The sequence below is a fragment of the Ailuropoda melanoleuca genome, chromosome 8, assembly GCF_002007445.2.
Source record: "Ailuropoda melanoleuca isolate Jingjing chromosome 8, ASM200744v2, whole genome shotgun sequence".
NCBI classification, from domain to species: Eukaryota; Metazoa; Chordata; class Mammalia; order Carnivora; family Ursidae; genus Ailuropoda; species Ailuropoda melanoleuca.
In genome coordinates, this window is record NC_048225.1 from 111,106,520 (window position 1) to 111,122,201 (window position 15,682).

Sequence of the window (15,682 nt, forward strand, 5' to 3'; positions counted from 1 at the left end):
GTAGTTCACATTTTGTCCAAAGATTATCTGGGCTGTCAAAACATTTCAGACAATTGTCACCTGAGAAGGTAGACTGAAATCCTAATTATCTAGAAAAATATCCTTTCTCAACATTTTTTCATGTATGCCTTTATTGGGCCAGTAACATCATAGATAATATAGTGGAGTGGTGAAGAGCATGGACACTAGCTCTTTTTTATAGACAGTTTGTGCTGTCACTTAAGGGGCACCTCGTGGAAAATAATAGTACTCACTTCAGAGTTGTTGCAAGGGCTAAATGTTAATATGCATATATATTTATATGTATATGTATATATGTAAAATGTTTAAATAGTCCCCGGTTCATGGTAAGTGCTCATTATGTATTTGAGATTATTACTTAATGGTGCACATGAGGAGTGTGTGATTACTTTGGTGACTCTGAGGTCTATAGAGAGCGTAGTTTTGACCTCTAGTACATACATTCTATGGATCTGGTGAACTATCTCTAGAATGGCCTTTGTTAACTCTTGGTTTGCAAATTGCATATGCTTTTATAAGATCACACTATTTGTATTAGGATAGGTACTTGTACGTCTCATATATAAATACATAAAAAGAATTAATTATCGGGGCTCCTGGGTGGCGCAGTCGTTAAGTGTCTGCCTTCCGCTCAGGGCGTGATTCCAGCATTATGGGATCGAGCCCCACATCAGGCTCCTCTGCTATGAGCCTGCTTCTTCCTCTCCCACTCCCCCTGCTTGTGTTCCCTCTCTCGCTGGCTGTCTCTGTCAACTAAATAAATAAAAAAATCTTTAAAAAAAAATTAATTATCAGATTTTTTTTCACATCATATTTTCAGCAGTTATTTGCACATAATGTCTTTTCATTTTATCTTCCAAAGGTAATAAATGGCAATGGTAACAAATGAAAAGAAAAATAAAGGTAATTAAAAACTAATTTTTAAGCAAAAAAAACCCACCTAATTTTCAAATAATTTCAAAATGGATTTACTGTTCAAAAATTAAATTAAGGTTAAACCTACAACACTAAGGAATAAATTTATGGATGTCCCCCCTGCCAACAGAACAGATTAAGCTCTTGAAATGGCACAAGTTTCTCTCTATTTTTCTGCCAATTGATAAGGAGCTCCCATTTGTATTGTTGTAGTTTACCCTGCAAGTCAGAGAACAGTACATTTTGAATACCCATTTGATTTGTGTCACTGCTGATATCATCCAGAGTGACTCATTTTTTTCCCTATCAGATGATATTTTGGTTAATGGAACGTCTTGTGAGCTGAGGAAAGAGATGTTCTACATAATGTAAGTCTGCTTGAGAACCCAAGGATTAAAGTGATTGCTCTACTATTTGTTTTCTGAATGGATGTGAAATGGTCATTTAAGATAATTCATCATTTCCTGTGGTCTCATTTGGAAAATAATGAGGCCAAAGAAGGCTAGACAAACTGAATCGTTTCTGTTTTGTAAACAGTCATTTGATTCACTTTTATTTTCCACAGACTGACATGAAATATTCAGTTGGTAGAAAAATTAGGAGATAACACCTGTCTTAGTCAATTTGGGTGCCTATAATGAAAATACCATAGACTGGGTGACTTGAACAACAAATGTGTATTTCTCAAGTTCTGGAGGCTGGAGGACCAAGATCAAAGCACAGAAAGACTTGGTGTCTAGTGTGCGGTCACTTCCTTCTTTATACATAGCCATCCTCTCATTATGCCCTCACAGGGTGGAAACAGAGTGAGATAGCTGTCTAGGTCCCTCTTCTAAGGGCACTAGTTCCATTGATGATGGCTCCATCCTCATTACCTAATCACCTCCCAAAGTCCCTAACTCCTAATACTATCACATTGAGAAATAGGGTTCCAACATAGAAAATGAGAATCAGGCTCTGTGCTGGGCATGGAGCCTGTTTAATATTCACTCTCTCCCTGTCTTTCCACCCTCCACCCACACTCTCTCTCTCGCTATAAAATAATCATAATAGTAATAGTGACAATAATAATAGTAATAATAAAATTAGTAGTCTGAAAATAATCCTGTGCAGTATCACATTTATAGTCTGCAGTAAATTCAATGAAACCTTTGCAATTTTGTGGGTAGAGTTCAGCACTGGTGTTCACACTTATAGAATAACTATCATTCTTACACTACCCGCAGTTGTTCAGTAATTTGAAAAGCATAAATAATATACATAATACTGTTGTCTTTTAAGTTATAACTGTAGTGCTTTCAGATTTTCACATTTTCTTGTGTGGGACATAAAAACAGGATTTTGCCCAGTTTCTTGTCATTTATTATCCAGATAGTCAGGGTTAAGTTCTTGCCAAATGGAAGCAGGGAGTTGAAAATATGTGTAAAAGTAATATTATGATTCTAGGCCATGGCATCCAACGTGGAGAGGGGAAAAATAAGGTTTAAGGGTGAAAATAATCACAAATAAAAAATACCACATCCTCATGTGCATTTGTTTTTTTGTGATTGTGAGCTCATGGTCAAAATAATTTTATCTATATTGATTCTTCAATTCCTTTGCAGAATGTACATTCCTCTAGAAAATGTATATGTTTAATTTTACCACCTTACAACAATTTTGGAGCACTTTAAAATAATTATTTTCATTCCTGTTGTTGAATTTATAGAGTATGTATTTTCCCTTCTACTAGCAATGAGGTCATGGCAGGCACTCATTTTGCTCTCTTCCTTTGCTAGATATTGGTTGCTTTGGCTGCTATTTTTTAAGCTGATTCTTTCTCTAAATGCATAGTATCTGTCTTCACAAATATAATGGGTCTCTAATTTAATTTCTTGCCTTCAAGTGTACCAGACTTTGTCTCTGATACCCAAGATGACCACCCCAGCCTCGAGATCAGGCACACATATGTCTTCCTTCATATTGTTCTTTTACTTCACTTATGGCCTGTGAAGTTTACTGCATCTTTCTTTCCATATTATAATGCATTAAAATAGTTATCGCCAAATTTTTTTTGGCATTTTGCATTGAGGGGTTTTTTAGAGTATTCCCTCTGACATTTTTCCACAAAGATAAGTTCATAAATCAATTTTGACTTAGCAATTTTGTTTGGAAGTGTCAGGAAAGCATTTGGTCTGTCTCTAGGAATTCCAATGAAATAACAGTCATGTTCTTTTCGTCTGAGGGGCTTATACTCCAAATAAGAAAATTAACACGTAGGCAATTACAGATATTATCATGACTAGTGTACTTTAGTTGAAATAATGAGATAAGAATCTATTAAACCACAATGTATGCTTCTACATGGCTTAATTACAAATACAGTTATATGGATAACTGATACACTCGTTCAAGGAATTTAGTTGTTGTATGTTATATTGTCAAAAAAAGACTGTTTAGAGTAGAAATGTTTCAATTTCCATCTTGAACAGGTTAAGCAGAGGAGAAAGGACATTCAATTCTATAACAAGAAAATTCAATGTGGTGGAAATTGAGCACCACATACTTAGGGAGAAGAACAGGGACAGCCTAAATGGAGAATATACTTTTTATTAAGCATTGAAAGATAAGTGCTACCGGTTTGTGAAAAGTTTCAAAAGCTAGGGAAAATGTATCTTAAATATTAAAAATATAGAGGTGTCATACAATTAGAAATGGAGTAATTTTATGGTTTGCTTGCTAGTACACAAATGTAACAAAATAACAAAAAGAGCAGGTGCATGGCTTATAGAAACCAGGTTCTTGCTTCACTTGAGGCACAAAGGGATAAGTTGATATCTACCACTGTACAGAACGATGATGACTGTATTAAGAAAGAAGAAAATGGTAAGTTTGGAGACATTCTATTTGGAGGGATATTTCTTTTTTTTTTTTTTTAAGATTTTATTTATTTATTCGACAGAGACAGAGACAGCCAGAGAGAGAGGGAACACAAGCAGGGGGAATGGGACAGGAAGAAGCAGGCTCATAGCAGAGGAGCCTGACGTGGGGCTCGATCCCATAACGCCGGGATCACGCCCTGAGCCGAAGGCAGACGCTTAACCTCTGTGCCACCCAGGCGCCCCTGGAGGGATATTTCTAAGACAAAGGTGAATATATCATAGACAGTTCATGCCATAACTGTGTTCATAGATGGACATATGATGAATAGATGGACATCTGATTTGGGCAAATAATATTTAATTTAATTTAAAAATATGCTTTAAATGTGGGGTGCCTGAGTGGCTCAGTCGTTCAACGTCTGCCTTCGGCTCAGGGTGTGATCCCAGGGTCCTGGGATCGAGCCCCACATCAGGCTCCCTGCTCTAGTGGGAGCCTGCTTCTCCCTCTCCCACTCCCCCTGCTTGTATTCCCTCTCTCACTGGCTGTCTCTCTCTCTCTGTCAAATAAATAAATAAAATCTTTTTTTAAAAAATGCTTTAAATGTAAATAGTAGAAAAACATTAAAATCAATTAAATTATTTAAATAATAGTTAAGAACATTTTATTGACCTTCTCTAAGTTGAACAAAATTGGTCATGAAACATACTTAAAAAAACAGATATTATGAAAATAAGACAATTTTTAAAAATGTTCAACACTTACTAGAAATCAAGAAAGCCATATGGAATATCAACAACAACAACAAAAACAATGAAGGACATTTCCAATTTAGTCTTAAATTTGCTTTTTTCAGCTGATTTATTCACTTATATAAAATTTATATTAAATTTGAAGTACTAGGATAAGAAAGATGAAATGGAATGATCTCTTTATAAATATCTTATTTTAAATTCCTAAATTATATTATTTAGATTTTCAAATTTGGATCCATAATGCACAAATTTTAAGACCAATAAAGGTTTAGAAGGTGGTAATGGGGGAATTTAAGTATAAACATTGTACATTGATTTAGTATGTTGTGCTAATAAAATAGTGAAGTAAACAAGTACATATTTTTCATCATAGACTGTATAATGTAATGAGAGATACAGATGATTTGGTAATAATGACTTGGTGTAATGAATGTTATGGAGGATGAAAGCCAGGATGTTACGAATGCACTTAGGAGAGACCAGATTTACCTGTCTTTGCAAAGTAATTGCATTTGTATCAGTGTTCATCAATTACACTAACCACTTACTAGCTGAACTTGTGCATGATACATACATTTTAAGCTCTTTTAACTTAATATCTAATGTGACTCAGCGGGGAAGATATTTCAATTTTTGGTAATCTTTGGAAGAAAATTAAATGTGGATTCTAATTGGGAAAATACTGGTGTTCTTTTGATAATATCTTCTCTCTACTTAGAGTTACATAATTGTGTTCATTTTTGTGTGCCTTACATTTCACAGCCTGAATGTTGACCTGTCTCTTTTCATATTTTATGTCACGAGTAGAAGAAAAATATATCTTTTGATTTTTTTGAACGATAGTATCAGATGCAGCATCTTTGGGGACAAAATGTTTCAGTAGCTCTCTAAGAGTATGCAGATTTGTCTGTGTATGCCACTCAACCAAATGTGTTACAAATTAGTTGCACTGAAACCTTTTGTTTGCTGTTGTCCTACTTATTAATTTTTGCTTTTGTTGCTTGTGCTTTTGATGTCATATCCAAAAAAAATCACTGGGAGTAATAAAGACCAAGGATGTACTTTCAGTTCTGTCACTTACTAGCTGTTGGAATTTGAACAAGTTCTAATTATTTAAGCTTTTTAGAAAGTCATGCCCTTACTTATAAATTGGGGTAACAAGCATCCTTACTCAGAAAGTAGTGAGAATTGAGAGGAATAAATAAATAATGCCTAATAAAGGACTGTGCTCATGATAAAACCTCAATGAATGTTACTACCAGGTAATAATTTCTTTAAAATATAACCTACATCTTCAACTGCTTCACTCCCTTTTTCACTGTCTTTCTGCAAGCCAAAAGTATTAGTAGACACTAGAATTAAAATGTGTGTATATATGGGTCTGTAGGTCTATAGATGTGTATCTATATACACACGTGGTATATGGACACTTCCTTGGGAGACCCATGGCTGAGGGACTTTTGATGATGACATTCTTTTTCTTGGGTGTAAAACTGTTTCTAAGAATGAGACTATAATGTGTTGGGGGTGTCCCATGAGCCCCAGGCCATATTGTCAAGGCTGAGATGGTCAGAGCAGCAAAATTGGAATAGGGCGAGTGACAGAATATTATTTGGTATTATCTTTCTGTGGCTGAGCTAATAATCAGCTTATGATTGTTTAAATAGCTGTGGGTGCTTAATCCCAAATTCATATTTAGTATAAAGTATTAGAGTCAGAGAAACACAAATCTATGAAGGCTGAAATGAAATGCTCTACTAAAAGAGCGATATTTAACTTCAAAAAGATACTGAAATTATATTGTTTAGGTTTTAAAATTTGGATCCACGTTGTGCAGATTTGGAGAGCAATAAAAGATTGGAAGGTTGAAACAAGGGACCTTTGAAATAAGATTATTAGTGCTCAGAGAGGATTTAACCGTGAGAGGAGGTAATTGTTTTTGTATCAACATATGTTCCAATACCTCAGTGCAAACCATTACACATCAGAATATATGTCATGAATTTGAGCAATATTGTCTTTACATACGTTTCAGAGTTTCAAAACCCACAAAGAGGCTGTACACGTACTTTTAAATAGTCTTGACCTTGTTATCAATAACTGTGTTTATTTTGATAAAGATAAAATGCGGAAATACAGGATGATATGCATGCAATGCATGAATTGTTGTAGATAAAATGAAAATTTTCAATTTTCTGGAGGAAAAACCATTTGTATTAAAGGAACTACATACAATGATATTTCTTTAAAAGATAACAGTAGCAAGAACAGTGATAATAAAAATAAGCATTTACAGTTATTTCCCATTTATTCTGTGCATAGGCACTCTTTTAAGTGTTTTTCCTGAAATTGTGCTTTAATTTTTACAACAACCTATATTTTATTCCCAATTTATATATGAGGCAAATGAAAAGAGCTTCAAAATTAATAGTTTGGCTCCCCAAAAGCGACTGAAGCCAATAGAGTGTACTGTCACTCAAAAAACTAAACTTTATATCATAATTTAAAGTTATTTTTATCAAATTTAAAGTTATTTTATCTCTGGGGGCGCCTGGGTGGCACAGCGGTTAAGCGTCTGCCTTCGGCTCAGGGCGTGATCCCGGCGTTATGGGATCGAGCCCCACGTCAGGCTCCTCCGCTATGAGCCTGCTTCTTCCTCTCCCACTCCCCCTGCTTGTGTTCCCTCTCTCGCTGGCTGTCTCTATCTCTGTCGAATAAATAAATAAAATCTTAAAAAAAAAAAAAAAAAAAAAATAAAGTTATTTTATCTCTGATGTTGCCCAGCTAATAGAAATATATGGATATTTTCCTGAAGTTATTTGTTAAGTACTTTTTCTCATTATTCCATGGAACAACACTTTCAACTACATTTTTAAAAAAATAATACTTTAATTTGATTCTCTGAGTTTGTCTTCATTGTCCTACTTAACAGATATGTGACAGAGAAAGTCATTAAAACAATGAATGTCAGTATTTTTAAAATGTTAAAAGGAGGTTAACCTTTGGAAACCACTGTGAAGAATTTTCAATAATGACTACAAAGTAGCCAGCCCATGCCATGAGAGGTAGTCACTAAATAATTAATATTCCTGTGGCAACATAGAATTCATTTATTAAGGTAGGTTTGGGGTTTGCTTTGTTCTTCAGTTCATGCACATGGCAGGTTTTCTAGTGTCGGGTTTGCAAACTGTAGCTACATAGTGGCAACAGAGCCCCACGTGTTTATTCAAAGCCATCTGATGCTGATTTCTCCACAGAAATTGTAACTTTTCTCTACTTTCTTTGAACATATGCTTACATCCTCATGGCTAGATGGTATTTAAAGAGCCCCTAGTCGCTATTTGGGTTGTTCATTTTCTCACATAGGAAGCTTGCAGCCTGTGTGTACATAATGTCCTCTAGGATTGCATATTCCTGGGCCCTACTCCTAAAAATTCCTGTAGTATCTCTGGAGGGAGGCCCAGGAATCTGTTTCACCAATCACACTTAACATCATTCAAAACTGTAAGCATAAGACCATATCTTAGTTGGTATCTTTAATAACAGGAAAATTTTAGGGACAAGCATTTCATTCACATTGTTTTATTACAAGCAGCCGCCCCATGTGAGACGGTGATGATGGGGTTTATATGTTACACCATTTCGTCCTGACAAAAGATCGGCAAGTGAAGTCACACACGGTCACGTGAAGGTTCAGAAAGCTAGCTGTATTACCCAGGGTCCTGCAGAACCAAATGTTGAACTAGTGTTTCTTTGAGTTCTGCTTAAGGTTAAGGACGCTAGGTGACCTGTCCTGGGTCACCGGGTAGAGTTTGGCCCAGAAATCAGGTATTCACCGTCTAATCCTGGGCTCTTCTGATGCTCAAGTAACACATATCCTATGGAGAAGAACAGATCTTCAGTGGACGGAGAATATTACAGCTGTCTAAAGTTTCCAAATTAGTATGCTAGCTTAAATTTTAACCTAGTTTTGGAAGGCATTTTTCTCTTAATACTATCCCATAAAAGCTATTGTAGAAATTATTTCCAAAATGCAAACTCTCTTCCTGATAGATAAGGGAGTCCCTCCCTTTCCTGAAATGCTCCCTATCATAGTAGCTATCACACGCCAATGCCCTTTTTAATTCTGTCTTCTATTTCTGTCTTCTGTTCTCCCATAATCCATAGTTCTTCACTCTCATTTCTGTCTCTCCTCCCTCCTTACTCCTCTCTCCCTCCTTTCTTACTTCCTTTATTTTGTAAATATTTATTGAAGTGCAATTAAGTAGACATCACAAACCATGCCTCATGCTTGATAAAAAGCAACAAAAGGCTTGCTTGCCAGTCCACTTATTGACATTGCATCTTCTAGCCTTAGCCCAAGGAGACACCAAATAATTAATGTGAATAAAAGCTATAGATGAGAATAAAAAATATGTGGTACCACTTTCTTTAAATATTTAGATATAAAAGGAAGCAGTGTTATAAAAATACTTGATACAGCCTACTTTTGATTTTTATTTATTATACATTAATTAAATGAATTTATAAAGTTACTTAACAATTAAGTTTATTTAAAATAAGCTTAAAATGCTTTAGAATAAAGAAAAAAGCAGTAAAATTTTGCTTTGTTGTGAAAAATAAAACTATGTAATTATTTGGGTAAATGAAAAAAATCCAAAGTGGCTCCCTTGTCTATTTTTGACTCTTCCTTTAGCCAAAATTTTATAAGGAGTAAAGAAAAGATTGATTATTGATTTTAATTTTCCTTTAAAAATCTGTTCCCTAACTTGTGAAATACAGTAAAATAGTCAAAAGGTAGGTAGTAGGAGAGAAAGGACAAAAAGCCTAAAAGAAGAAAATCCACACGCTAGCTCTTCCGTCCCAGGGTATGGGAGATTTGACAGTGTGCCAAGTTATCAATATTCATACATGACAAGCTGAAACCCACAAAGCCAAAACACATTCCTTCAGTAATGCATCTGCGGGGACGTGAAAAGGATTGGAAGAGATTGAAAGCTGAAAAAGCCATTGCTTTTCTAGTGTCCACATGCTTCTTTCTACAGTGCCCCAGTTTTGTGAGCTCTGTCTTTAGCCTTAGGTCTATTTATTTCATTTTTTGTTTGTCCTTATGATTTGGAAACATGATTAGAGCTTAGAGTGAAAGATGAATTGGGTCAGGGAATTTATGCTATGGTTTCAGGGAAGAAAATATAATTTTCAATCCAGATAGGATATATATTTTATATTCTTCATATTAAAGACACAAATAGAGTTACAGAAGAGAGGGAGAGAGAGAGAAAGTGGGGAGGAAGGGAGAACAGAACATAGAAAAGAAAGGAAGGAAGGCAGGAAGAAAGAAAAGGAAGGGAGGGAGGGAGGAAGAGAAGGAGAACAGAGGAAGGAAAGAAGGAGGGAGGAAAGAGAGAGAAAAAAGCCAAGATGGAGAGACATTCATAGCCTACGAAAGAGAAAACTGATGGAATAAATACATCAGTAACTGCAGATTAAGAATCAGTAATGATTTCTATATATCTAAACTGAATACAGAAATAGTCAAGATATTTCATACACCATAGAAGGAAGCTTTTTGCACATTTATTCTGCCTGGGAGAAAAGCAGAGCTAGAGGAGGAGGGCTCCTCATACGTAACTGTATGGCTCACGAAGCTCCAAAGAGCCTCATGCCATTGCTATTTCACCGTCCTTGGGTGTACTCCTGGCAGAGTTTTTCTGAGAACTTACTTTTAAAGAATCTAGAGAAAGTTAGAAATGAATTTAATAGGTTCAAGTTTCCGGTCAGTGTTTTTCAGCGTGAGAAATAATTAAGAGGAAGATGTTTTACGCTTTGGTTGGGTTTGGTTTAGTTTAGTTTTGTTTTTTTTTTCCTTCTGAGTCTATAGCAGAAAGTTACATTTATGGAAGGTGGAAAAGAAAAGCTTTTTATATATTTAACTGTGCAAATATCAAAGTGTATGTCGTGGAACCCCACTTTCTGCAACTTGAGAACTGGGTCTTTACAACTGTATTAAATGTTCTTTCTAGGGCTTTAAATTTCACTCAAAATTAAACTTACTGAGAAAATGTCTTTTAATTCATATATGAGTTTGCTTCAAGATTCAGTAAACATTAAAGGGCTGTGATCTCCTGGCGTTCTACTTGGCACTGGATATGTAGCATTGAACAGGCATATACACTCCTGGCAAGCTGGATATTATATTTAATAGGATAAATGGAGTATGAACAAGTAGGTACAGAATAATACAAAATTTTAAGTGAAAAAATACCATGAAAAGAATAAGTAATGAGAGGGAAAAAAGGAGTTATTGGATTTTTTTGGGAAAACAAGGGAGAACTCACTTAAAAAAAAAAAATAAGTGTTGCATTGCAAGGGGAGGATGGGCAGGAAACAAAAATGAATATGTAATATAAATAGCTCAAATATTGTTATGGTTATTGAAACATTGTTTTTATTGGTTATTTACACGGATTAATACCTGTGTTTTATCAGTATTCCACATATACAAAGTCTTTGAAACAGCAGCAGTGTAAAAGTGTAAAGGATTGAGCGTAATAGATATATTTTGCAGAAAATCTCATAGGTACTAAATAATGAACACCAGAAAGGCATAAGAATATCAAAATTAGATATATCGTGTAATAGTCTAAACACATGCATACAGTCTGAGCCTATCTCTCACAAGAACTAAGTATGGAAGATGTTGCTATTCCCATTATTCACATGAGAGAATGGCACAGTATAGACGCCCTTCAACTCTTCCATGATCATAGAGCTACGATAAAAACAAAGAATTATCTGATTACAGGGCCACATGGTTTTCCTTCATTATTTTACTGAGATGTTAAACACACCAAAAGAGTTTGAATAATGTGGGGAAAACACAAAAAGTGAAATCTTACATTTGCATCATGATTAGCCTGATTTCTGGGTATAAATAAGGAAAAATGTTAATGATTCAAATCAAACACATTAAACTGACACACTTAACCCTTATTAAAACAACTTGTAGTTTGTTTTAATGAGCTTTTTTCAACAATTTTCTTGAGCAGCCTGTAAGAATCAAGTCAAACATGTTTTAATAATATTTTCCTTCTCGGTGGGTACTTGTTCTGTCAATATTGATAAAACCTGAGGATTTAAATACACTGATTGACACTTTAGAGTTGTTTATTTTTTTTCATTTTTATTTTACTATTTGGCTTTCTGCAACATTAGTACTTTATGAAGCTAAGAGCAAATGAATGAGCAGTCACCATTTATACACTCTAATGCTACTCTAGATATTTTATGATAATATCACTTTTATTTCTTGTCGCTGGTTAGAATTTCAAAACAATAACTGACCCAATTATGTTCACAATCAGCTTCCGAGTACCCTAGCGAAATGACAATCTCTCCAGAAGGTATTCCATGCAGTATTTCAGTTCAAATCAAATATATCCACATCTAACCTTGTGCAATGAAGAATGAAAAAAAAACTAATATAAAAAATATAATGAGCGTATACAAATATTATATAAAAATGTATCTATTTTCAATTGTAAACTGTGTGGATCTTTTATCTCCGTGAAATACCTGGAGCTAGCCTAAGAAACGATAGTGAAGCTTTCAGAGCTAAGGTGAATTTTATTGCCGTACACCCAAAAAATGTCTTTGTATTTATATAGCTTCGTGTTGTTTTGTGTTTCTAGAACCTCAACCTACTGGCTCACTCGCATCCAGTCTTTTCTCTACTGTAATGAGAACGGCCTCCTGGGCAGCTTTTCGGAAGAGACGCACTCGTGCACTTGCCCGAACGACCAGGTGGTCTGCACCGCGTTCCTGCCTTGCACGGTGGGCGACGCCTCCGCCTGCCTGACCTGCGCCCCTGACAACCGCACCCGCTGTGGCACCTGCAACACGGGCTACATGCTGAGCCAGGGGCTCTGCAAGCCTGAGGTCGCCGAGTCCACCGATCACTATATTGGCTTTGAGACTGATCTGCAAGACCTCGAGATGAAATACCTGTTGCAGAAGACGGACAGACGAATAGAAGTCCATGCCATTTTTATCAGCAACGACATGCGCCTCAATAGCTGGTTTGACCCCTCCTGGAGGAAGCGGATGCTCCTCACCTTGAAGAGTAACAAGTACAAGTCGAGTCTGGTCCATATGATCTTGGGTCTCTCCTTACAGATCTGCTTAACTAAAAACAGCACCCTGGAGCCCGTGCTGGCTGTGTACGTCAATCCCTTCGGAGGCAGCCACTCCGAGAGCTGGTTTATGCCTGTGAATGAAAACAGCTTTCCAGACTGGGAGCGGACTAAACTGGACCTCCCACTGCAGTGTTATAACTGGTCTCTGACTCTGGGCAACAAATGGAAGACATTTTTTGAGACAGTGCACATCTACCTGCGGAGTCGCATCAAGTCGAATGGCCCCAATGGCAATGAGAGCATTTACTACGAACCTCTGGAATTTATTGACCCTTCCCGGAACCTGGGTTATATGAAAATCAATAACATTCAAGTGTTTGGTTACAGCATGCACTTTGACCCTGAAGCAATTCGGGACTTGATTTTGCAGCTGGACTACCCCTATACTCAGGGATCCCAGGACTCAGCACTTTTGCAACTTCTAGAGATAAGAGACCGTGTAAATAAACTCTCCCCACCTGGTCAGCGTCGTCTAGATCTTTTCTCTTGCTTGCTTCGTCATAGACTCAAGCTGTCTACTAGTGAGGTGGTGAGGATCCAATCTGCTCTGCAGGCGTTTAATGCCAAATTGCCAAACACAGTGGATTATGACACGACCAAATTATGTAGTTAACCATAAATGTCAAGCACAACCCAAAATCTTGAAGGAGTTTTTACAGTGCTTTTGTGGAACAGTTTATGTTTGGAAGAGTACATTTAAATTGTCTTTTCAATATCTGTCTTATATCAGTCAATAATATTGGATGGCAATTTACACACATGAACTTGCTGACAATGAATATATTATACTGCAGTTTTGGTTTATGAATGAAATAAATACTGACACCAGTCTAGAAGACATTCTACTTTTTACAATAAATTTCATTTGTAATTTTATATGTTCCGTGGCAATGCTTTTGTGCATTACATCCTCTAGAGGGAACATAAAAAGATACCAATAAAATTTTGTAGCTGAACAGTTATTAAAAAGAAGTGCTGTGGGATTCCTTTTTTCCATGAAATGAGTTTTATTTTGATATAGCTTGTTAGAACCTGGGGAAAATTCACCAAGAGTTTTTTAATGGAAACATTTGAAGGTCCCCTTCAATAGCCTTTAGAGAAAACCCAACTAGATAGAATATTTAATATTCGGTTGTATTTTTATGGTCAACAGCACAAGGGCAGTGGTACCTTTATTACCTGTGCTTATAAATCATTCCTAGAGACACCGTCATTATTAAAACAAAGAGATAAACTATTGCCTGACTAAATATGAGAACATTCTGGCAAATACACAGAAAAACCAGTGTGATTATAAGCCCATGATGGAGAAAGTAAACCCCTTATTTACTTAGCAAATTCCTTTGTCTTGCTTTCCTTTCCAAATTCTAATAACTGATAATCAGCATACTCTGCACAATCATTTTCATTTCAAGTACTGAAAACCTAGTTATTCCAGCACTTTACCAAAGTCAGTAAAATAACATTTCTAGAATTCTCAAGTTGTAATGCATTGGTATAAAATCATTAATCAAATAAGTAATTCAGATGTAAATAGACTTTTTTTTCCTCTCAAAGCAGCTTTACTAAAATGTATTTTGAAGACCAAACTCATTCAATATAAAACTGATTTTAGTTCAGATTTTTGGCTTGAAATTTGTGTCCCCATATTACCCATGGTATAATATTAGACATATAATTTGTACTTTTTTACTAGGAATTTAAATTACATTTCTGTTTAGATATATGGGTGTATCAGTAAAGTGTGGTTATGATATTTACTATTCAGCTCTTGTCTAAATATTTCATAAACATTTCTTGTAATTGAAACAAATGCACTGTTCAGCCCAGCTTTCTTTTTTTTTTTTTTTTTAAAGATTTTATTTATTTATTTATTTGACAGAGATAGAGACAGCCAGCGAGAGAGGGAACACAAGCAGGGGGAGTGGGAGAGGAAGAAGCAGGCTCATAGTGGAGGAGCCTGACGTGGGGCTCGATCCCACAACGCCAGGATCACGCCCTGAGCCAAAGGCAGACGCTTAACCACTGTGCCACCCAGGCGCCCCCAGCCCCAGCTTTCTTATTGAGGTCATGGAGTCATTTCTCAGGGCACTGAGAAAGGAACCTATCACATGAATTAAAAGAATAAGACTTATGACAAAAACATTACATAGACATTCTAGATTCTTGGGCTGTTTGTTTTTTATTCCATAGTATTTTAGAACAAGTAGACAGTTCAGACAACCAATACTTACTCAACTTACCATAGGCAAGGCATTGTTTTTCCACCCAATATCTGAGTAGATGATTTTCTTTCTTTTTTTACCCATTTTTTCTGCTATTGTAGATAATTCCATAGAAAAACATGCACAATTATTAAATGCCATATTTCTGTATCATAATATATATCTTCTTCATTTAATTCTGACAACGCTATGTTATGGATTATTATACCCATTTTCTTGGTGGAAAAACACACACACACACACACACACAAAACAAAAAACAGGCCCAACCTGGTTTTTTCAAATTCCCCAAGATCACAAACCAAGAAGCTGAAAGACCAAGATTCCAACACAGACTTTTCTGGAATGAATCTGTCCTCTTTTCACTTTGTCACTGAGCTTTAAATGAACCATCCTATTTCTGTATTTAATCTCATCGTATGTAAAGACTTATGGCAAAACAAGAATCAATTACACAATTGAGTCTAAGTCATTATAAAACACATACTCTCACAGTATACTTGAACAATTAAATAAAACCAGAATTTATCATCCAAAATCAATCATCCACAATATGATCAAACTTACCAAGTATAAACAATACGTTTCAAAAGACATTCACTATAAAAGTCAAAATTGCCACCAGGACTTTTTCCAGAAGAGTCTTGGAGGCCCAGATGTCCAGAGCCTCTGACACCTATAAACCACCAAGCAACATGCATGGTCACCAAAG

General features: G+C 35.9%; 1 protein-coding gene across 3 annotated transcripts in view; it reads left to right on the forward strand.

Moving 5' to 3' along the window:
- BRINP3 (BMP/retinoic acid inducible neural specific 3) overlaps positions 1-13,695 on the forward strand; it is a 407,590-nt gene extending 393,895 nt beyond the window's left edge. For all 3 annotated transcript variants that reach the window (XM_034667184.1, XM_034667185.1, XM_034667186.1), the window contains one exon: positions 12,242-13,695. In XM_034667184.1, coding sequence (XP_034523075.1) covers positions 12,242-13,358 — 1,117 coding nt within the window. In that variant the 3' untranslated portion in view covers positions 13,359-13,695. The remainder of the gene's footprint in view (positions 1-12,241) is intronic.
- The last annotated feature ends 1,987 nt before the right edge of the window (positions 13,696-15,682 follow it).